General features: G+C 56.5%; 1 protein-coding gene and 1 long non-coding RNA gene across 3 annotated transcripts in view; one reads left to right on the top strand and one right to left on the bottom strand.

Moving 5' to 3' along the window:
- ERICH1 (glutamate rich 1) overlaps positions 1-6,376 on the bottom strand; it is a 46,532-nt gene extending 40,156 nt beyond the window's left edge. For both annotated transcript variants that reach the window (XM_044225738.1, XM_044225739.1), the window contains exon 1: positions 6,295-6,376. In XM_044225738.1, coding sequence (XP_044081673.1) covers positions 6,295-6,316 — 22 coding nt within the window. In that variant the 5' untranslated portion in view covers positions 6,317-6,376. The remainder of the gene's footprint in view (positions 1-6,294) is intronic.
- Positions 6,377-11,937: 5,561 nt separating this feature from the next.
- LOC122890050 overlaps positions 11,938-21,532 on the top strand; it is a 271,781-nt gene continuing 262,186 nt past the window's right edge. The window contains exon 1 of the long non-coding RNA XR_006381025.1: positions 11,938-12,031. This is a non-coding gene — a long non-coding RNA (uncharacterized LOC122890050). The remainder of the gene's footprint in view (positions 12,032-21,532) is intronic.

Below are 21,532 nucleotides of genomic sequence, written 5' to 3' on the forward strand. Positions count from 1 at the left end.
ACATCCCTGTGTAACTTCTGACTCCCAAACTTCACTACAGCCTACTGTCGGCTAGAAGCCTGACCAGTAACATCAACAATCCGCTGACCCTTATTTTGTCTGTTCTGTGTATCACGTAGTATACTCTCACAACAGAAACTAGAGAAAAGAAACGTCACTAAGAAAATTATAAGGAAGAAAAAACACATTTTCTACACTGTACTGATGGGAAAAACCCAAGTGCAAGCTTGCTGGCTGCAGAGACTGCCCCTCCAGGGGCCAGCCCACTCCCAGGGGACAGCAAAGCAAGAGAGTCCCTTTGATATGCAAACCAATCCCTCCAGAGCCTGGCCTCCCCCGCCCTCACCACACAGGCGCAGCACGCAGCACCCTCTGCCCAGCCTCCCACCGTCCGCACCAGGAGCAGCCTTCCTCTGCCTAGATCATCCCAGGCTGCCACGCCCATCGCCCGAAGCCACCGAAACTGCTCAAAGCAGCCCGTCCGAATCATTCACCCTGTCCTGCCTGCCCATCCCATGGAAACCCCACCGAAGGTCATGGTCTCCGTCCTCCCCTGCCTCCGCACCTAGTGCTTCCCCCGGCGGGGCCCGGCATGGGGGTGGCCTGGCGAGCCTTCCTCTCTAGGACCCACGAGCATGCTGACCGTGGTCTTCCGCAGCCTCTGCTCCGTGCCCTCCTGCAGCGGCACCTGACTCACTGCATCGTGAAAGAACCCAGGGTGGCCCCCAGCCTTCAGACAAGACAACTAAGGGTTACAGGGGACAGAGGGGGCCCACCTCCCTTGGAACAGCAGCAACTGGTCTGAGGGGATAGAACCCGCTCTATCCACATACCCCAACCTGACTCGTGTCAAATCCCAAAGGCGGCAGTCTGTAACCACCCACCAGGCATCTCTAGACTACAGGGTCAGTCCCCACGCCCAGTTTTCTCAGAAAACTTCTGGCCCCCAGGGCTGCGGCCTTACTCCCTGTTGTCTCCACAAAACTGCAACCATACGCTGGACCTGCCCCTTCCCACAATGACCCTGTCCATTTTCAGATTTGTCTTTAATGGAGGCAAACACCCCCTGCCCCAGTGCTGGAAACGTATACCAGCTCACAGGTCCTACCCCAGCACGGCTGCTTCTGGCCAGCGGGGACTGGCCTTCACCGGCTGCTGGAGCCGTTTGTCTGTCTGTTCCCTGGCTCATTCTTTCAGGAAATGCTTGCTGAGCACAGGAAGCCCGCCTGGTAGAAGAATTCGGACAGGAACCTGGTGGCGGCAAGCTGGAGGGCCGCTGTGTGTGATGGGGGGTGCAGGGGAGCGGGAACACTGGGGTAGGGGCGTTGCTCCAGCCTCTGCCTGGGCAGCTTAGATGAGTAAGTAACGCCAGGTTGTTTCTACTGCGGAAGCCTCAGAGGCACAAGGATGAAGCTGGGCTCCAAGAGCCCACCTGGCGCCGGCCAGCCCTCTCAGATGCAAGGACACGGGAAAGAGGAAGAAGGCTGGGCCAGCTGGGGCTGAGGGCACCTACAGGTCAGCTCTTGTCCACTGAGAGTCCCTGGAGGATAAGGGTCTTGTGGCACCAAAGCCTCGGCTGGCCACACGCCTGCAGGAGCGGCGCCTCCTGGGAAGACCAGACGTGGCAGGAGCAAAGCCTCGTCCAGAAGCAGCTGGACCGCATGCATTACACACACTTTCCCCACCGGGCAGCGGGGCAGGTGCACACAGGTTAGGCCTGGGCTCATCATCCCGGGGAACGTGCGTGTGCGTCGAGGCGGGAAGGCCTGGCCACTCGCATAACCCTGGTAGCATGAGAGGCTGAGACGACCACTTCCCCGGGATGAGAAACCTTCAGGTGAACAAAGAGCGACTGGCCCAAAGGGTGGGGGATGCTGGGTGAGAGAGAGGAGCTGAGGCGCAGGCGGTCGGCACCAATTCTCTTAATCCTCCCCACCCGCCACTCAGCTCGGAGATACAGGAGCGGCCGGCGAGGGACACCTCACCGCTCACGGCCCAACAGCCGAGCCGGCCCCGCAGAGAAGTACACGGTCAGATTCTCCCAGAACAGCTGGGCAGCTCTGGAACACAGCGCTCCGCTCAAGGCCGCTGTCTGGAAAGCCAGGAGGGACCTGTCAGGTTGGGGGACGGGGCACCACGCCCGGTCACTGGGTGAAGAGTTCGCTGTGCAGCTACTGAGGCCAGCACCATGTGAGAAGGGGACGGACACCCCGCACCCTGCTGCATCCCCAGAGCCTCCCACCCCCACCCTGGGAACGGAGGCCGGCTCTGTTCCCAGCCACCCGACTGCTGCCTCCCGCACCGCACGCTGCAACCAGCCGGTCCCCACCCCGTTCGGCATGCGATTACGTGTCGGAGAGTCCCCTGGTCTCCCCCGGCACAAAGGAAGCCACCTGAACCCCCACTCACGACCTGGGGGCCTTCGTGTGCCTCAGCTCAGTTATAGAGAGCTGTTCGTCTCAGGTGGGCCTGTGACCCCCAGAGGCCCGCAATCTGGCCCAGGAGACACCTGCTAGTACCCTTCACACACCTCCCCACAGAAAACAGCACATTAAAAACAAAAATTTTGCTTCTTACTCAAATTGTATCGCTGCAAAGGCCAAACGTCCTCCCCATGAATCCCATAGAGTTTCGCTACAAACCGTCTCGGGGGGAAAAACTGGGCTTCAGGAGGATTCACAACCTAGCGGAAGCACTCTGCCCTCAGGCAACACCCTCGAGTCGTGGCTGCCGATGCCCGCCAGCCCACCCCGTCGCACCTTCCTGGTCTGGACCAGAGCGGACGTTTTCCTGGGATGTGACTCGGCCACAACCGTGACCCTGGCCCAAAGGAAGAGCCTGGAATCTGCCTAGAACGAAAGCGTTCCACTCCCTGATGCATTTCTGGGACCCAAACGAGGTGTCACGCACAACCAGCAGACTCCGGAACATTCGCTGTGTGAGCAAGGGTGAAGTGAGAGTTCTGCAGGCGACCCCAGGTCTCTGAAGGGGGCTCTGCAGTGAGAGAACAGAACTGTGGGGCAAGTCTGCACCAGCCATGGCCTTCTCTGCCCGCCACCCAAATGGGCGGCTTCCACAAGTTGTCAGTGCTTAGCATCTTTCCAGTTACAATTGCCCCCATAGGTGTTTCTGGAAGCATAGTGTTGTCCCAGAGACAAGCTCTTCCGTGAGCTTGTTAAAAGGACTCACAAAACCACTATTTTGTTTCCTACTTCAGTTGTAGGCTTCCGAGACATACTAATCCACCCCTCCCACCGCGATGTCGTAAAACCTCACTCAGACAATTCTATCACGGGTCCAATGGCCAGAGGAGGCCGTTTCTAGAGAAGAAGGTCCCCGACTGAGGAAAACAAGGCAAGGCTTCATTTGTTTCAATTCGGTGAGCTGTGAGGGTTCCGTCAAGTTGACCGGGTACACGCAGATGAGTCTGCTTCCAGGCAGAGGGAAGCGCTGATGTGTCAGGCTTGGAGGGTCACAAGCACACCGGGATGCGAGAACAGGATGAAGGAAAGAGCGCTGTGCAGTCCAGGAAGGAGCCCCGGTGCGACAGGAAGGGCGCTCGGGCTGGCAGCCAGCTGCGGAGACCCAGGCCAGCCACCTGGGCTGGGCCTGCTCGAAAGCCCACGGTCTTTGCTCCTGCCTCCAGCGTGTGGAAGAACGGCCTGAGCACTCCGGATGTTTTTTTTGTTTTGTTTTGTTTTTTTTTTAAAAGATTTTATTTATTTATTTGATAGAGAGAGAGATCACAAGTAGATGGAGAGGCAGGCAGAGAGATAGAGAGATGGAAGCAGGCTCCCTGCTGAGCACAGAGCCCGATGCGGGACTCGATCCCAGGACCCTGAGATCATGACCTGAGCCGAAGGCAGCGGCTTAACCCACTGAGCCACCCAGGCGCCCCAACCCCGGATGTTTTAATGTTCACTTTGGAGACTAACATTTGACTCGTTAGAAATTAAGCCATTTTAACCTGTGATGATCTGTTTTTAAAACTCATAGGTAGAAGTCAGGACTCAGCGGGGGGCAGAACGGCAGGGAGGCGCCCCCCGCAGTGTTCTCCTATAAAGGAAGCCACTGAGATGAGAATGCTATTTACTGCTCTCCACATTGTGCCTATTGGGAAATTAGTTTCCTTTCCTTAATTTCAAGCAAGTTCTTGTTAACTATAATGGACACTCAACTTCTCATTTCAAAGGGTGAATCCACATCCATTTTATTTATTTTAAAGATTTTTATTTATTTATTTGACAGAGAGAAATCACAAGTAGATGGAGAGGCAGGCAGAGAGAGAGGGAAGCAGGCTCCCTGCTGAGCAGAGAGCCTGATGCGGGAATCGATCCCAGGACCCTGAGATCATGTCCTGAGCTGAAGGCAGCGGCTTAACCCACTGAGCCACCCAGGCGCCCCCAAATCCATATCCATTTTAAATGTAAAAAAGAAAAAATAAATAATCATGGCCTGAACCAATCCAAGTAACATAAGAAATGTGTATCAAAAACCTTCACTTTTACCTGAAACCATAAGCTCCTAGAAGAAAACATAAGTAAAGATCTTCTCGATATGGGTCTTGGTGATAAATTTTTGGACAGGAAACCTAAAGCACAGGGAACAAAAGTGAAAATCCACAAGAGGGGCACATCAAACCCAAAGGCTTCTGCACAAGAGAGGAACCCCACAGGCACAAGGAGGAAGCTGGGGACCAGGAAATGGTGCCTGTGAGTCACGCATTTGAAAGGGGTTCATGCCCAGAATGGATGGAGATCATACACAGCTCAACAGCAAAATACCAAGCTAATTAAAAGATGGGTAGAGGATCGTAACAGGAATTCTTCCACAGATGACACACAGATGGCCAACAGACAGGCAGAGGGATGGTCACTCATCACCAGGGAAATGCAAATCCAAACCACAGCCGGAGACCACTTCACAGCCCTTGGAATGGCAGTCATCAAAAAGGCAAAAAATAGCAAGGGTTGGCCAAGATGGGAGAAAGGGGACCCTCTCACAGTGCGGCTGGGCAGGCAAAGTGCAGCGGCCACTCTGGAGAGCAGTACGGGGAGTCCTCAGAAAGTTACAAATGCAGCTGCTCCACGACCCAGTGACTGCACTTTGGAATGTGCCTTCAGAGGAAGCCAAGTCTGGAGCTCCAAGAGGGGTCTGCACCCCCACATTCACCGCAGCACTACTTAGAAGAGCGAAGACGCGGACCAGCCTAAGGGCGCACCCAGGGCGGATGAGCAGATGGAGAGCTGCAGTGAGCTCACACGGTGGTGCAGCAACTAAGAAAGAAGGAAATCTTGCCATTTGCAACCACACAGCTGGACCTCGAGGGCCTTCAGCTAAAGGAAATCGGTCAAAGACAAACACCTATACGTGGCATCTAAAAACCCCTGCGCAGGTACAGAGAACAGGCTAGTGGTCAGCAGAAGCCGGGAGGGTGGAGGGAGGAACTGGAGGAAAGTGGCCAAAAGTACAAACCTCCAGCTGTAGCTTCAGTGATTCTTGGGCCCATAGCATAGGACGCCCTGTGCTCTGTTTGAAAGTCTCGCAGAAAGTCCTAAAGTTCTCACCACAAGGACACACGTGGCGTTAACTTACGGAGTGCGGGACCCCCGGCCCAACACCCCCTGGACCCCAGAGCCCAGTCCACCTCCCAGGTGGAGCCCAGGACCCCGGGCCCTCCCCCCAGACCCCAGAGCCCTGTCCACCTCCCACACGGAGCTCCAGGCGGCCCACCTCCTGCCCCGCCTGGACCCCAGCGCATCCCCAGGGACCCCAGAGCCCCGCCCACCTCCCGCTTGGATCCCAGAGTCCACCTCCCTTCCCGACTCTGCACCCTGGCCCACCTCCCCCCGGTACCCCAGACCCAGGCGAGTGTTGGCGCTGGGGACCGGGAGGGACCACCTGGGTGGGCTGGCAGGACTCCAGGGACCCGGGTATCTCTGGGATCTGCATCCCAGCCCCGGTGTTCAGGAGCCCCAGACAGAGGAGACAAGGCCTGTGGGACCTCAAAGGAGCAGGGGACACCTTTCCATGAGGGAATATGGGATTTGTCGAGGAGGGGGTCCCCAAACCTTCTCAGGGACTTGCAACTTGCACTTCCGGGCGGGAGGTGGACGGGGCTCTGGGCTCCGGGGGCGACGGGCCTCGGGGGTCTGGCGGGAGGTGGACGGGGCTCTGGGGTCCCGCCGAGAGTAGCTCGGGGGTCCGGGGACTGGGTCCTAGAGCAGAATCTGGGCGCGTCTCGCTCCGCACCGGCGCCGCCCGGCCTTGCCCCCAGACCCCCACCCGGCGTACCGTGCTGCCGCGGCGTGGCCATGGCGATCCCGGGACCGCAGCTTCGCCCCGCGCCCGCCGCTTCAGGGACAGAGCGGCGACGCTTCCGGGTTCCGGCCCCTACGCCCGCCCACAACGACGGCCGCGCCCAGCCGGGACCTGGGTTCTTTCCCGCTGGATGCCAATCAGCCGCGCTGCGGATGTGGATTGGCTTGTACGGGGGCTGTGGGCGTGGCCGCGGGCGGTGGGGCAGGGGGTGCTTGGAGCATGCTCAGAGCGAAGTGACTGAATCCTGGCTTAGCCCCGTTCTTGGTTTTGGTGCCTTAGGAGAAAGTCAGGAGATGCAGGAACTCCAGTCTCACAGGAGCCCTATTAAACCCTATCTCCTCATTACCATTTCATCATCCATATTCAAATGAAGAAAGGGAAGCATTTATTTTTTTCCTAGTTTTATTGACACATAATTGAAATACAACACTGTGAGGGAGGAGTCAGCAGAGGGTCAGCGGGAGGGGTTAAAAGGAGGGGGGTAGTGGGCGGAGCCATACAGAGGGGGTCAGAGGGAGGGGTTCAAGGGAAAGGGAGTCCTAGAGACTGGGTCAGCCACAGGGTGTCCGCAGCAGGGGGCACAGCCCAGTAGGTGGCTTGGTGACCGCCCATGGTGTCACCTAGCGTTCCGGGGCCCCACATCAGGCGCTCTGGTGCTGCAGGGGTGGAGCAGTGCAGGGGCCTGCTTAGCGCCCACCCTGCACCGGGCGTCCTAAGGGACCCCAGAACTCGGTGTGAAGCCCAAGGGGAAGAAGAGAGGCTGCTCACGGCCATGGCGAAGACCACCGCCCTCCCTGTCCCTTTCCCCGCCGGTCCACGTCCCCCGGTGGGGCTTCTTCCCTGTGCGCCCCATCCAACCCCACGGCACCTTCTCTGGGACCTTGACTTCTTGTCCGCTCCTTTCTCGAATTTACTTCTTGGAAAATACATTTTCCCAGAGCCCAGAGACTGTCCGTGTCAGGCACCGTTCAGGGTGCTGCGGACAGGTCGTGAACAGTCAGATGACGGGAGAAGGGGGATGAGGGGGACACACAGCAGGTCATGGGACACGAGGCCGGAGGTCGGGAAGTTTCCGCGGGAATATCCTGAGGGCCAGTCCAGCAGCAAACGGAGCAAGGCTTGGGGATAACGGGGCAGGAGCACTCAGCAGCGGGAGGCACGTGTGCCCTGAGGCTCCCGGGGGACCTCCCGCGGGGAGGGCAGAAGCACAGATGCCCTCAGGCAGGAAACAGGCCTCCCTGTTGGGGCAGGGGCCCAAAGGAGGTTAAGCCATGGAAGGTCACCAGCCTGCCGGATTAGAGGAGCGAGGCTCTCTGACCACCTTAGAGAAGTCCCTTGAGGAAGCGGGGGGACCAGGTGAGTCCGTGGCACCTAGAGAGACCTTGGCGGCCAGCGTCAGGACGGTGGCTTCCCAGGTGGTAGGAAGCAGCCCTCGGATTTCGGATATATTTGACGACAAAGCAGAGGAAGTTTTCACGTTGACTCACGTGGGCTCTGAAGAAGAGAAGTGTGGCCTGTGTCCACGGTGCTCTGGAAACCAGGGGATGGAGTCACACGGAGGAGACGGAAAGCCCTGAGAGGATCACCCCTGGGGGTGGCGTGCGGGACCCGCCCCACGAAGGTTGAGGGACCTGCTGGACCCAGAAATGTAGGCGCCCATTCACCAGTGGACCGGGACTTAGAGTCCAGGGGACCGTGAGTCCGATAACCACTCACTTGTCCACACCCACAGACTCTCCTGCAATGAGAGTGAGCCCCGACGGGAGTCATGCCGGACTCCGGGTGATGACGGGTCACAGTGGGCTCAGTGTTGTAGCAGAGGTGCGATCCGTGGGGACGTGGACCATGGCGGCCGAGTGTGGGGGGGAGGCAGGCGGTGTATGTGACGTCTCCGCACCTCCCTCAGTTCTGCCGTGAACCTGAAACCATTCTAGAAAGTTACGTAAAACATGTTAGTGCAAGAGGAGGGACTACTCGCTGGACTAACGTCCTCGATGAGGCTGTGTCTTGGCCCTGTCCTTCCCTTCTGCCTCACCCCCCCAGCGTCCAAGCCCACTCTGGACTTGGTGGCCTCACAACAAAATCTTCCAGGAAACCTCAGAATTTCCTCCTGCCCGACTCTCGATCAGACCCGAACTTGAAAGAATTGACGGCAAAGTCAGCCTCTACCTTGTCATCTGAAGTGTGTCTCCCACCCGACCTCTGGGTACCCGCCCCTAAGTCACAGGACCTCACATCCCCAGGTCCAGGGCAGGCTGACCAGTGTGCACCTGCCACCCGCTGTCTGCCCAGAAGGGCCGCCTTCCCAGGTGCAGAGCCTGGCCAGCGATCCCTGTGCCTCCTGTCCCCCCCCCACCCGCCCCCTCGTAGCCTGCTCAGAAAAGCCAGAGTGCTCCCTGCTGCATTCCTGGCCTCCGCTGCCTTCCTCGTTTCCCACTAGAATTCCTCCAGGATTAAAAAAAAAGATTTTATTTATTTGACACAGAAAGAGCAGGAGCAGGACAGGGAGAGGGAGCAGACTCCCCGCTGAGCAGGGAGCCCCAACACCCAGGAGCCCGACGTGGGGCTCCATCCCAGGACCCCAGGGTCATGACCTGAGCCAAAGGCAGACTTGTCGCCGACTGAGCCCCCCAGACGCCCCTCCTCCAGGCACGTTGAACTGAGCTCCCCACGTCCGCTCGCGCTTCCTCAGTCCCACCCCTTCTGGTCTTCTCCTCGTTGTGGCCAAAATGTCTGTTAGAAATCTCAGTGCCATTCAGAACCAGTGAAGTTAATCCGTCACTTTCAAGCTAAAGTGCAAAATTGCAGGGACATAGCAGTAGATGCGGAAGAGACATTTGACGAAACCCAACACATGTCATGACAAAAACTGTCATCAGACTAGGAACAGAGGGGACTTCAGCTTGATAAAGGGGACCTACAAAAACCTCTAGCTACCACATGTTGACCCCGCAGGTCATGCTGTTCCCTCCCACCACTCTTTCCCACGTGGCCGCGCAAGTGCTGGCTCAAGTAACAGGGAAATAAAAGGTGTACAGATCGGGAAGGGAGACATGAAACAGTCCACAAACGTCATGATTGTCCCTGTTGGACACCTGCTTCCCTGCTCAGAACCCCACATCAGATTTTACTGAACACAAGGTACAACTCGGAGTCCTCCCGATGTCATTAACCCCGGACTGTTCTGCAGACACTTTCGTGCTGTCCCTTGCTCACTTTGTTCTGCTTAGTCGGACCCTCCCGAGCATGGAGGGGGGCGTCCACCTGCCCTACCTCTTCCACCCCCCCGCCCCCTCCTGCATCCTCCTGCCGGCTCTCCCTTCTTCCTACATCCCTTTCCCCACACCGCTCCTGTCCGAATCCCAGCACTTCTCCAGGGCTCTGGCAGAAGGTGTCCGCAGGGTTCCCTGTGGTTCCCTCTATGACCTCCTTGTACTCACCTGCTGCCCCCCAAAACAGGCTGGCTGGCCTTTCTAGAAGGTACAGGAGCTGCTCAGCCAGAAAACCTGCAGCGGGGAGTGGGGAAACATCCGTCAGTCTGTGGGGAGGAAGTCCGATGAGCACATGTCCAGCCCTCCAAACCTCGGCCAAGCCATTCTGAGGTGCAGTCTACATGGTTCCTTCAGGGACCTGAGCCAGACCGAGCACCCTTTCTTTACAGGGCGACCAGCGTGATAGGGCATCTGATAAACTCTCCCTCCCTCCCTGTCCGACTCCTCCGGCTTCCCGGACTGACCTCCTGCTGAAACCACCTGCCCCCAGCTCCATGGCGCACGGAGTATTTTCACCAGCGACTCCCTCTGCAGACCCAAAGCTCCCTGGTTCGGGGGCTGTTTCTCTGTTTGGCTCATGCGTTGAGAGACGTGACAGGCACTCATCACAGTTTTGTTTATTTTATTGTGGCTGTGGTATGAGTGAGTGAACCAGTGGATCTCAAGAAGATGGACAGGTGAGGACAGATACGGAGAGGAGGGAAGTGAGCTTTTCAATTAAAAAATGGACTAGAATCTGGTTCTGGTTGAAGTCTGGCACACCCGATCCCTCGGTGTCTGACCACAGCGACAATCAGAAGGTGCTAGAAACACCACAGAGAGGGCGATCGTGGACAGGTTTCTGTGCTTCACCTTGTCCCCACTCCCCTCAGCATTTAGAACTTTGTCGTCAAATAAAATGCGGTTGACAAGGGAGAGTAGTCAGTTCTGTGAAGAACGCTCACGGAGACTTTTGTCCAAAGACCTTGGAATTACTGAGGGCACCCTGAGGGCTCAGGGGGTTAAGCAGCTGCCTTAGGTTGAGGTCATGATCCTGGGTCCTGGGTTCCAGCCCCCATTCATTCGCCTCTCTGCTCAGCGGGGTCTGCTTCTCCCTCCCCCTGTCCATGCACTTGCTCTCTCTCTCATCTAAATTAAATAAATAAAATCTTATAAAACAGTAAAGGGCTTATAATTTCTGAAAAAGTCCGTCTTGTCCATTCCAAATACTTTTGATCACCGGATTCCTATTCGAATCCCTCTCACTTCGCTGTAAACAAACCTTTGTCCTGCAACCTCACTTCTGCCAGCAGCTTCCGGGGCTTTTATCCCGCTTGGGGTCCCCAGAACCCAGGCGGAGACTTGGGAGAGTCTGGTGTTGCGGGAAATTACAGGGGGGCTCCCCGCCCTGCCCTGACCGCAAGGAGACAGCGGAATGAGATCGCCAGGCGTCCGGTGCCCGTGGGGCAGGCGTCACTCTGGCGGGTAACTTTGCTCCCAGGGCAGTGGGTCCTGGAAGGACGTTCCCACGGATCCGACGACGGTGCATCCCAGTCTGGCCCGGTGGGCTCGGTTGTCCAGATCGCTCAGGTGGTGGACGCAACCTGACTCAATTCCTTGGCCGGCGTCCTCTGTGTTGCTGAGAGCAAACGCACGGAGGCGGCCAGACCCCACGGATGGCGCTCGCTGCCTCTGCGCGCAGGTTTGCTGTTGAAAGGACGGCCGTTCCCCCGCCGCCATAGTGCACCCTTCCCTGCGCACACCACGCCCGTCCTCTACGGGAAAGTGCGCCCCTGGGAGGAGGAGGAGGCTGGGCAGCAGGATGGACAGAAGCGGGACACCTTTGCGGTGACACTCCCTCGCCAGCGCCTGGCGCACGCACGGTCTCCTGTGCCCTTTGGCTGGAGAGCATCTGGCTCCGGAGCGGACTTATCGGGTGCGCGTGTCGCTCCTCCGGCTCCGGAGCGCGGTGCTGCTTCCCAGGTGCTGAGGCACGTGTGGGATCCGCGCGCTAACTTCGCCGCGCTCCGGCTCCGGCTCGCGCGGGCAGCCTGGAACCGCGGGACTGCCCGGCGCTCCCCGCGGTCTCCCGCGCCCCGCGGCGCCCCGCGCAACAGGTGGTGTCCGGGGCGTGGCTTGCGCGCCGGCGGGCGGGGCGGGGCGGGGCGGGGCGGCCGGGGGCGCGACGCGCAGGCCTGGGCGCCCCCGGGCGCGGGCCTGGCCCCTCCCCAGATGCCGCCGCGCGCCGGCCGCCCCCCAGTGCGCCGGGCCTCCCCGGGCGCCCAGTGCGCAGGCGCCGGCGGTGAGCTCCGACCGTGCGCCGGGCTCGAGCGCGGTTGGAGCGCGCGGCGGCGGCAGCGGCCCCGCGGACTGACGGACGGTCGGACGGACTGGCCACACGCCATGTCGCCCTGCACCTTCTGAACTCCGAGCGTCCGAGGATGTCTGCGCTGAAGAAGGTGCGAACCCCGGGGCGTCGCGGGGCCGGGGCGCGGGGTTAGGCTGCGCGTGGGGCGCGGGCAGGGACCCCTGGGCACAGGGTCCCACGCTGCGCGGGCGGCCTCGTCCTTCGCTCGGGCTGAGCGCAGCGCTGGTCGTGGCCGGGAGTCCCCGGACCCTGGGCTCTGGGGCTCTGGGTGCGGTGCGGGCGCCGCGGAGGCGGGACAGGCGGCGCTCGGCCGGCGAGCTGGGGGAGCTGACGGAGACTGAGGAGGGGGCGGTGTCCGGCTCCCGCGGGGCAGCCGCGAGGGGACGGGGGCGCAGGTGGGCCGACCGGGATTGGGGAGGTTCAGTGAGGGCCGGGAACGGGGGCTGCGCCTGCGAGGGAGCGGGCCAGGGATGGTGGAGGGGCCACTTCTGCGGGGTCGCGGCGGCTGCAGCGCGGGGAGGGGGTGGCCGCCGCCCGCTCTTCAAGTGGGAGCGCGAGCACCCGGCTTTTTTCGGGGTGGTTGCTAAGCGCGGAGCTCCCGGCGCAGGGTTTTGTAACCAAGCCTCCCCCGGCAGCGGCTGTTGCTGTTCTCGGCTCGCTCGCTAACGATCGCAGAGAAATAATGAGGATGTAATTATTGCAGCCTGCGCTGCCAGGGGTGGGGGCGGCAGGCACGGGCTCTGCGTGCGCTAGCAGGTGAGGCCGGGCGGGGGACGGTGCCCCAGCCCACCTGGCCGCCCTCCTTGCGCGCACTGCGCCCAGAGCCTTGGAGCCAGCTGGACAGGGAACCTGGGGGTGCCGGTTAAGGGAAAGAGTTAGGAGAGGTCGTGAGGGGGCGAGGAGGCGAGGAGGTGAGAAGGCGGAGAGTCTCAGAGGTCAAGAGGGTCTGCACGTGGAGAGGGGAGAGAGGGCCCACGTGCCAAGGGGAGAGGGCGCAGATGGAGAAGGGATAGGGCCCAAGAGGCAGCAGGAGAGGTCTGCAGATGGAGAGAGCAGAGGTTCTGCGAGGGGAGAGGGCACGGGTGGAGAAGGGAGAGATCTGCAGGTGGAGAGGGCGCAGGGGGACCTGGGAGGGGGGCGCAGGCGAACAGAGGAGAGAGCATGCCCAGGGGCTGGAGGTTGGCGTGGGAAACTCGAGCAGCCTCTCTTCCGGTGACTCTTGCACACTTGTCAGCTGCTGTGATTCCAGCCGCTCTGTTCTCTTCTGCCAAACCAATGGCGCTCAGGGCTGGGTCTCGAAATTGGGAATTGGAGACTTCTCAGCGCCGTGGTCTTGTATTGATTACAAATGAAGGATGGGTGGCGAGTTCTCCCTCGGTGGTGGTAATGCTGCCGGACAGGGCTGGCGTAGTTTTGGAGCGGATTGGTCTGTCCCCTCGGAGGCAGGAGAGCTCAGGGCAGGACTTCAGACAAGGACTCTCCCTGGGGTCCTGGGCACTTGCTGGCCGTGTGTCCTTGGGGAGCACTGCGTGTGATGGGACCTGGGCGACCTGGTACTTATTTCGGATGGTGACTTAGTTCTGTTGGGGACTGGAACATCCCCAGGCTCTCAGCACAGCCTTCGGGAGGCTGTGTAGCACGTCCAGGGGACCTCTCCCCCGCCCTGTCCCCCACAACTTGCAAGAAGCAACGCTGACTTCTGAGGTTCATGTGCGTTACAACACCATTCTCATTTTTCTTCCTTCGCATTCTCTGGGTGGGTCCTAGGTAACCAAAACATGACGAACTGATGAGAAAAACTGATTTTTTGGCAGGTCAGGTTGTCACTCTGGTGTTCAAAAAAACTCATTAATCAGGATTTTCTAGTAGCCAAATTGCCTTGTGCAGGCACTGGGTGACTCACAGACTTGGCTCCAACACTCATTGTGGCGCGTGTGTACCGTTTCCTTTTAGATGATAAGACTTTTTCACTGCTTGGAAGAGAACAAATTGGAATATTTGATGCCCCACATCTGGCAACATGACAGCAGACTGGGGGCATATTGTCTGCTCAGGCACATCTGGGCAGAGTGGGGACCTAATGAACGAAACAGGGAGAAAGTCCTGTCCTAAAGCTTGCTGCCCTTTTCTAGGTCAATGCAGTGTCCTGTCCTGGACGAGGAGGTCCCGAAAGGTGGGATTAACCCCTTCATAAACTGTCCCCGGAAATCTCTGTTCTCCGTGAAGAAGTCAGTAAGCTTTGGGTAACTTACTCTAGTGACCGGTCCTGTCCCAAATGCAGGATAATTGTAGGTTACAGGGCGAGCTCTGTGAGCGACAGGAATGCCACCTCAAATCATCCAAAGTGCCGAAGTGCCCCAAATGAGAGTTTTCTCCCCATGGAGATGTTTTCTCAGATAAGTGTGCTAAGCCAACTTTTCACTCTGTTAATGCTCTTTCCATCCAAGAAATTTCACGTTTATAGTAGAGTTGTCCAAAGTGGTCCTGCCCGAGGCAGAAATAAACATTTATTCTTTTACCACTATTTTTGTATGGCTTGGGTTACTGGTGATTTAGATGAATTACCCGAGGAGTTGAAGGACGTACTCTTTGAATATAGATTGTAAAGGGAAAATAAGCAAATGCATCAGGTATTGACCCTTGGAAAGGATGTGCCCGGTCATTCATTGGGTACAATAAAAATAGATATGATTCATGCCGTCGGACAGATGGGAGTCCTCCAGAGCACTGCCAGGATGCCGGTTCTAAAAGCATCACAGGCTACTGTGCAGGAAGTTAGTAGGCAAAACATCTCAGGCAGTTAAAACTCCTTCTTCATCCCCACAGTCTTATGCGCAAGCTCTCTGCACCCTGGGACCCTGTCCCGGCTGATGCGCAGCCTTTCAGAGTCTGGTTTTGCTGGTGCCGTGAACACATGGGATCCGCAGGGGCCCCGTGTTTCCTCAAGACGGAAACACTCCTGCGCAGGGAGCTGGGCCTGGGGGCTTTGGTCTTCAGGGTGGGCTTGTAGGGTGTCCTGCACCTTTGGGGCGGAGCGCCTGCCTTTCCAGCCCCCCCCCCCCGCCCTGAGTCCGGGACAGATCCCGTTGCTGTCCGCCTGAGGCTTCTTGCCAAAGGTGCCCGGACACCATGTGCAATCCCCGTTGTTCCTGCCCTTACTTACCTTGCGCCCTGGCTCCATCTGCTTCTGAAGAAGCTGCTGGCAGTGAGCCTCTCGTGGGCCCCGTCTTGGCCTGCCTTGGTGCCCTGGGGGGGGTGCCAGCCCAGCCCCTCGGCTGTTCCGACAGCCCCCCCCCGCCCGTGCACCTCGGAGAACGTGCCTCCCCGAGTGGTTGCAGGAGGTCTTCTTGCTGCGTGCAGGTCACGCTGGCTCGTGAGCTCTCGGCATTGCTCGGTGGGTCTTCGAGGAGATGAACTCTCTAGACCAGCTGGTTAGGCTTGAGATGAACTCTCTAGACCAGCTGGTTAGGCTTGTGTTGAACGCCCCGTGCATCACGAATTCGCCCTTCCAGGTGACTGCTGATGTCCTTCCCACGGTCACCTGTGCCCACCATTAGCGCTCCGCTGTGGTTGGAGACCTCGTTGTGCCGAAGGGTCGTTACTGCTCGAATTTCGCTTCTGTAAACCAAGAAATCTCCCCCACTTTGAGCTGGCTTTTCTGTCCCTGAGAGTCAGGTGGAATATAGGGGTTTTAGTTCCCCCAGAATGTCCACATTAAAGCTCTCATCATGGTGTAAGTTTTGTCCATCTTGAGGTGATATTTTTGTTTGATATACCTTTTTGTGTGTAACCACAGGGAATCAAAGAGTCATTCCAAAGAGGAATAAGCATTATCAGTCAGCTTATCCATAAAATTGCAGCAAATATTTTAAAGAGTAACTTTGTAAATGTAATTGGTCATTGTCTTTACAATGAGGTGTACTGTACTCTGCACAAAAGTAAACATATTGAAATGATTCCCACAGGGCCCCTGGAGTATACATTGTAAGCTGGGCAAAATAAAACGATCCTCTTGTGCTAAATGAAAATCTGGCCTTCTGATTTTGCAGAGCCCTGAGCAGCAGAACCCATGTTGGCAGTGTAGGCGGTGACCAGAGTGTGGGCTCTGGAGTCACACCTGCGGGGCAGCCCGGGGGCCTCAGTTGGTTTGACTTCCATATACTTCAGTCCCTGTCACTAAGAGCGGGACAGATGCAAATGAGTTTTGTAGGCTTGTCAAAAGGTTTAAAGGAATTGATGGGTGTAAAACACTTAGGATGGTGTGTCCAGTAAGTGCCCAGTAAGTGCCGACTGTTTCAGATCCCAGAGTAAACTGGGGACCGGGCTGAGCCATCCTGTATTGTGCGTAATGAAGCAATGCTCTGAACTCCCATAAACCTTAAGAATTTATTACTTCTGGTCGTCTTTTACTCATTTATCTATTTTGCCTCCTCTTTCCAATATTTTGACACAACTTAAACCACAAAGGACAAGGCCAAAAATGGTCGACAATCCGAGCAAACAAGTATGACAACCAGTGGGGTTAACATAATTCTTTGGGCGTCAAACTTGACTGAATTTCCTGTTCACCAAGTCCGTGAGGCCCCCAAAATCTTGGCCCTGACTTGATCACCTTCTCAGGGTGGACTTTGCATGTTTGTTTTTTGGTGATGAACCTGTCTTGGCCCAGGAGGAGTGGCCGTGTGGTCTGAATGTGACCCTGGGTGAATGGTGTCCTCCTGGCTACGCTCTCCAACCCCAAGGCCATGTCCAGGCTCCGTCTCCCACCCGCGCTTTGGGGAGCAGTACTCAGCCTCCGAGTAAGAGATCTGAAGCCATGACAGTCACTTTCCTGACCCCATAAGGTCAGCTCGGTAACTCTCCCTGTGCACCGACTAGTGTGCTCACCCTCCCAGTGCACGCGGCTACCCTTTCCTTCTCTCCCCATCTCAGAACGACGGATTTGGGGGAGGTGCTGGCCTCGGGCACCCCGTCCGTCTCGCTGTCAGTTGCAGCGTGTGAATGAGAGCGGTGAGCAGACGCTCAGCTTGGCAGCCCTGACCTTATGTCTGGTTCCCTTCCTTCGTCCCCACAGCTCCTTCTGTGGTGTTCTAGGCTCTGCTCTCCGATTCCGTCCCTGCTTTGTTCCCTGTTTCCTGACTTGGCCACGCGCGGAATGACGCCACGCTTCTGCCCACACGTAACCGCTGCGTCTCTTCCGTGCTTTCCTCGGTTTGTCCTTTCAGCCCTTGTTTCACCGTGATGTCCCCGTTGGCAGGTTCCCCAGTCCTTCAGTGCTGGAAGCAAGTCATCCCTGTGCTTCTCTGTGCCTTTCTTGGGGAACGTTCCCTGGAAGGCCATTACTGGTGCTGCTGATGCCTCCATGTGCCCGCTGCGCAGCTCTGTCCGCGGTGTGGAGGAGGAGCAGTGAAGGGGTGGATCTGGCCAGCCCCCCATTCTCTCCGAGTGCTGAAGTCATGTTACTCAATAGATGCTTGAGTGAGTGAATCCTCGTCTAGTTCCCTCCCTGGTACCTGCGGGAGAGGCCCCTCGCTGACCAGCTTCCGTGCGTGGCTTCTCCTTTGTGTGGGAGGACGTTGGAAGTGTGGGATGTGACACGTGCATCAGTGGGTTTGGGCACATTTTTAATTTTGCTAGAATATGAAACTTTTGGCTTTTTAAAAATGTCCATTTTTCTGACATTCTTTGTGATTTGACAGTTTCTGAACAAATTTCTGAGCATCTCTTTTCTGACTCTTAAAAGCGGTGTGAATCTATTGGCAACTTAGCAATTTTCTTTTAACAGTTGAATGTTGTTTTTTTGAACTTAATATGGCCATTTTAGGATATGACATTTGTGGGTCTACAATAAAGTGTGCTAGATTTTCACTCTAGTTAGACTGGAATTTTATTTTTGTTGCGAAAGAGGGTCTACATAGCTCATTGAAACAACCAAATGGTATTTTGTTGTCCTCAATTCATCTGCTTGCTTGTTTCTCTAAGGATGTTTTATTGAGAGTCTTAGCACTCCTATAAAATAAAACTACTCCTGCCTATAACTCGTCCCAGCAGTTTCACTTCTGTGAACGAACCCTATGAAAATAGTCTTGAATTTATGGGCAATTACTGAAATGATGTTCAGTCCAGTTTTATGTTATACTAAAATATTGGAAAATAGGAATAATAAGAAATTAGATAAATTCACTGTGTTGTAGCCACTTCACAAAAAAAAGTGCAGGGGCACCTGGGTGGCTCAGTGGATTAAGGCCTCTGCCTTCGGCTCGGGTCATGATCTCAGGGTCCAGGGATCGATCCCTGCATCGGGCTCTCTGCTCGGCGGGGAGCCTGCTTCCTTCTCTCTCTCTCTGCCTACTGTGATCTCTGTCTGTCAAATAAATAAATAAAATCTTAAAAAAACACCACACAAAAAAGTGCACATCCACTGAACAGATGGAAGTTAAGTGTTTCATATGAAACAGGTGTTCCTCTCACATTAAGGGACAAGACGAGATTCCCAAGAGTACATTCTCACCCCATATCTCTGAAGCTTCTCCGTATGGAGCACCGAGGAGAGACAGAAGAGACACAGCAGTCGGGGGCGGGGGACCCTGTTTGTCCCCACCTCCTGTCCAGTGCGCAGAGTGAAGGGCAGCTTCCTCCAGCGGTCCACACAGCAGACCGCACCCGACCTGGCTAGCGGTCTGAGTCCCTCTCCTCACATGCTCTGCTCACCCTGGGTTCTCCCTGTGCTGTGCTTGGGGCTGGGGCGCATCTTGGCACTGGGCTTTTGCACAGCTCCCGGCCCTGCCTCTGTGCTCCCAGGACACAGCGGTCACCCCTCCCTGCGTGGAGCCACCACACTCGGCACTTTGTCAGGGAGGCCGGCCCGTGCCTCCCGCGCTCTCGAGTTCCCTGGTTACTGTCTGACGCACTGAATGGTTTACTTCCTTATTTTTGGATGTTTGTTCCCTGCCTGTGATCACTAGCATACACGGAGCCCTTGCAGGTGGCAGGCATGCTGCTGGGTGTGTAAGGCCCACTGCCGTGCTCTTCCCTTGCACAGCAGCCCCGGGACGTCTGCACATTGCGGAGGGGGTGATGAGGAGAGACGGGTTAGGGCTGTGTTGGGGTCACATCTGTGGTCTGGCAGAGCCGGAGGGAGGAGCCTCTGGCTGGAACGGCAGCCCTGTGAGCTGCAGGGACATGTGGATTTTGGTCACTGGTGTGTCCCTGGGCCCTGGTGCTCAGTCCGTGTTTGCCGAGTGGTGAGGACTGACAGAGCTCATCTGCAGTGCTGGGACAGGGCCAGCGTTTGGTCCTTTGTTTCTGTTTTATCAGAAACGTGGATGGTCCCACACACAGTGACTGAAAGGATGTGTTGCTCTTGTCTAAAGGGAGGTGGGTGGAATGTCATCGGGGATCCTGGTTTGTCCCCGTTCTGCACTGGGTCTTCCCTGGGTTGGTCTAGCCCCTCCCAGGGCAGGTGGCTGTCTCGCTCGGGCCTTTATTCCCAGGTGTGCGCACAGCTGCTGGGGGAGGAGGACTGGCCTCCGCTGGGCCAGCTAGCTGCTGGGCGGCCCTCTGCAGTGCTGGATGGGACAGGCAGAACTTGGCTTCCAGCTCTGGTCAGGTACACTGCTATCTGGGACAGGGACCGCGTTCTCCAGAATGGTCCTTCTGGAGCCACATTCTTTCTGTCTGCGACTGTGCCGTCCTCACACGAGCCTTCCAGGGTCACTGTGCTCACTGTCCTCACCCAGCCAGGACAGGGAGGAGCCAGGAGGACCCCGAGGGGCAGAGTCTGGGGGCACAGACCACTTTTTCCCCTTGGCCTCTGTCACCTACCTTGTCACCTGCAAGGCTGATAGTGACAGGTCACTAGCAGGGTCTGTGGGACCCTGTCCTAGGGCACCTGTTCTCCATCTCAGCCTTGCTTTGCTCTGGATTGAATCACACAGCTAGCTTAGCTCCTTTATCCAGACACCTACAGGGCACCTGGACGCGGGGCTGGGCGGGGGGTGGGGTGGGGAGCATCAGAATAGCAGCCAGGCAGATGTGTTTGTTCGTTCTACGCCCCGAAGAGAAGACGCTTACTGACCTTTTCCCTGTTAAGTCATTGAGTACAAACTGGGGAAGATGAGGGCCTCAGATCCTGTATCCTCCTAGAGCATGTCCTAGTATGTTGTACGGGAGCTATCTCCACGGGTACGTCGGGAGAACGAGGGTCCGCAGTGTTATAAAGTTAACAGCATCGCGAAGGACCCCTCGTCTCACTAATGATCAGAAGGGCGCAGTCTATTCTCTGACTCTGCCTGTGAGCTTTGGTTCCAACCCTTTAGAATTTCCCTCTATTTTTGATCTAGAATATTCTTAGAGAAGTATGCTGTGTTTTCCCTGGGAACAAGAACAGGAAGACCCCAGAGGTCAGAGTCTGACTGTTGGGCTTGTGCTTGGCTCCTGGGTCCTTTCTTGCCAAGACCTCTTGCATGTGTTCCACTTCTACAGACTTCACTTCTGGGCTAATGGTTGTCTTTTCCCTTAGCTGGTAGAGAAACTGTGGGGTAGTTGTGTGACATTCATAGATATTTTTTTCTTTTTCCGGCCATTGGATCTGCTAAATATTTAGAAATTATAGAAAAGCACAAATGAATGACGTCAAAGTCACCAGTAATTCCGTGACCTAGAAACAATCCTTGCTTCTGATTGCTTCTTTCCCATCTTATTCTTATTTTTTAAACCGAAATTGTGAACTACCGTGTTTCTTTTTTCACTTTATATTCGTTTCTGAGAATGTGCCCATCGTTTCAAAATACTCGTTGACGGGATTTTACTGAAGCATAGCATTCCAGTATATGCTGTTATCCAGCATTTCTGCAGTGTTCATGTTCAGTTGCTCACCAGAATCTTTGCAGCCATTCAGGAGACTGACTGCGGGCGGGATTCCTGTGGCTCCGTCACTCATTCTCTGCCTCCCTTGTCACATGGCTTCTTGTCTGTGTCCCCTGTCCATCTCCGGTCTCCCTCTTCGAGGCTCTCTTGTCATCGGCTCTGGGACCCACTCAGATGACCTGGGAGCGTTGGCTCATCTCCGGGTTCCTACTTGAATCAGACTCTCAGAGATCTCCTTTCCAAATAAGGTCGGGTTGCTGGGTTCCAGGCAGTGCAGTGGCTGTCCCCAAGCCCGTGGGCATGAATGTTCTTAGAACTTGAAACTGCCACCAAGCTCCTTCCAGAGCAGGACGTCCCCACCAGCACGGTGTGAGTGCTCACTCTGTGACCCCCTCGCCACGACCGGGAAAGGGCACAAGTGTGCACTGATCGGGGCCCAGGACGGGGTTTGTGAGTGGAAGAGCCACAGAGCACAAAGCAAAGGAAAGGAAACTTGGGAAACTTTTCTGGGCCCACCTGGAGAAGACTGACAGCACACACGGTGATCTCGGAGGCACGCGTGTTCTTATCCTTACTCATGGGTGGATGACCTTTATGGACAAAGATAATTTTCATGAGTGCATAGAAATGGACAAGGAATAACCAGGAAATTCATGAAGGAGTCAATAGGTTGGTCCATAAGCCTCTGAGAATGGCCAGAATCACTAATCAAAGGTAACAGAAA

This window comes from Neovison vison, chromosome 11, assembly GCF_020171115.1.
Source record: "Neovison vison isolate M4711 chromosome 11, ASM_NN_V1, whole genome shotgun sequence".
Lineage (NCBI taxonomy): Eukaryota > Metazoa > Chordata > Mammalia > Carnivora > Mustelidae > Neogale > Neogale vison.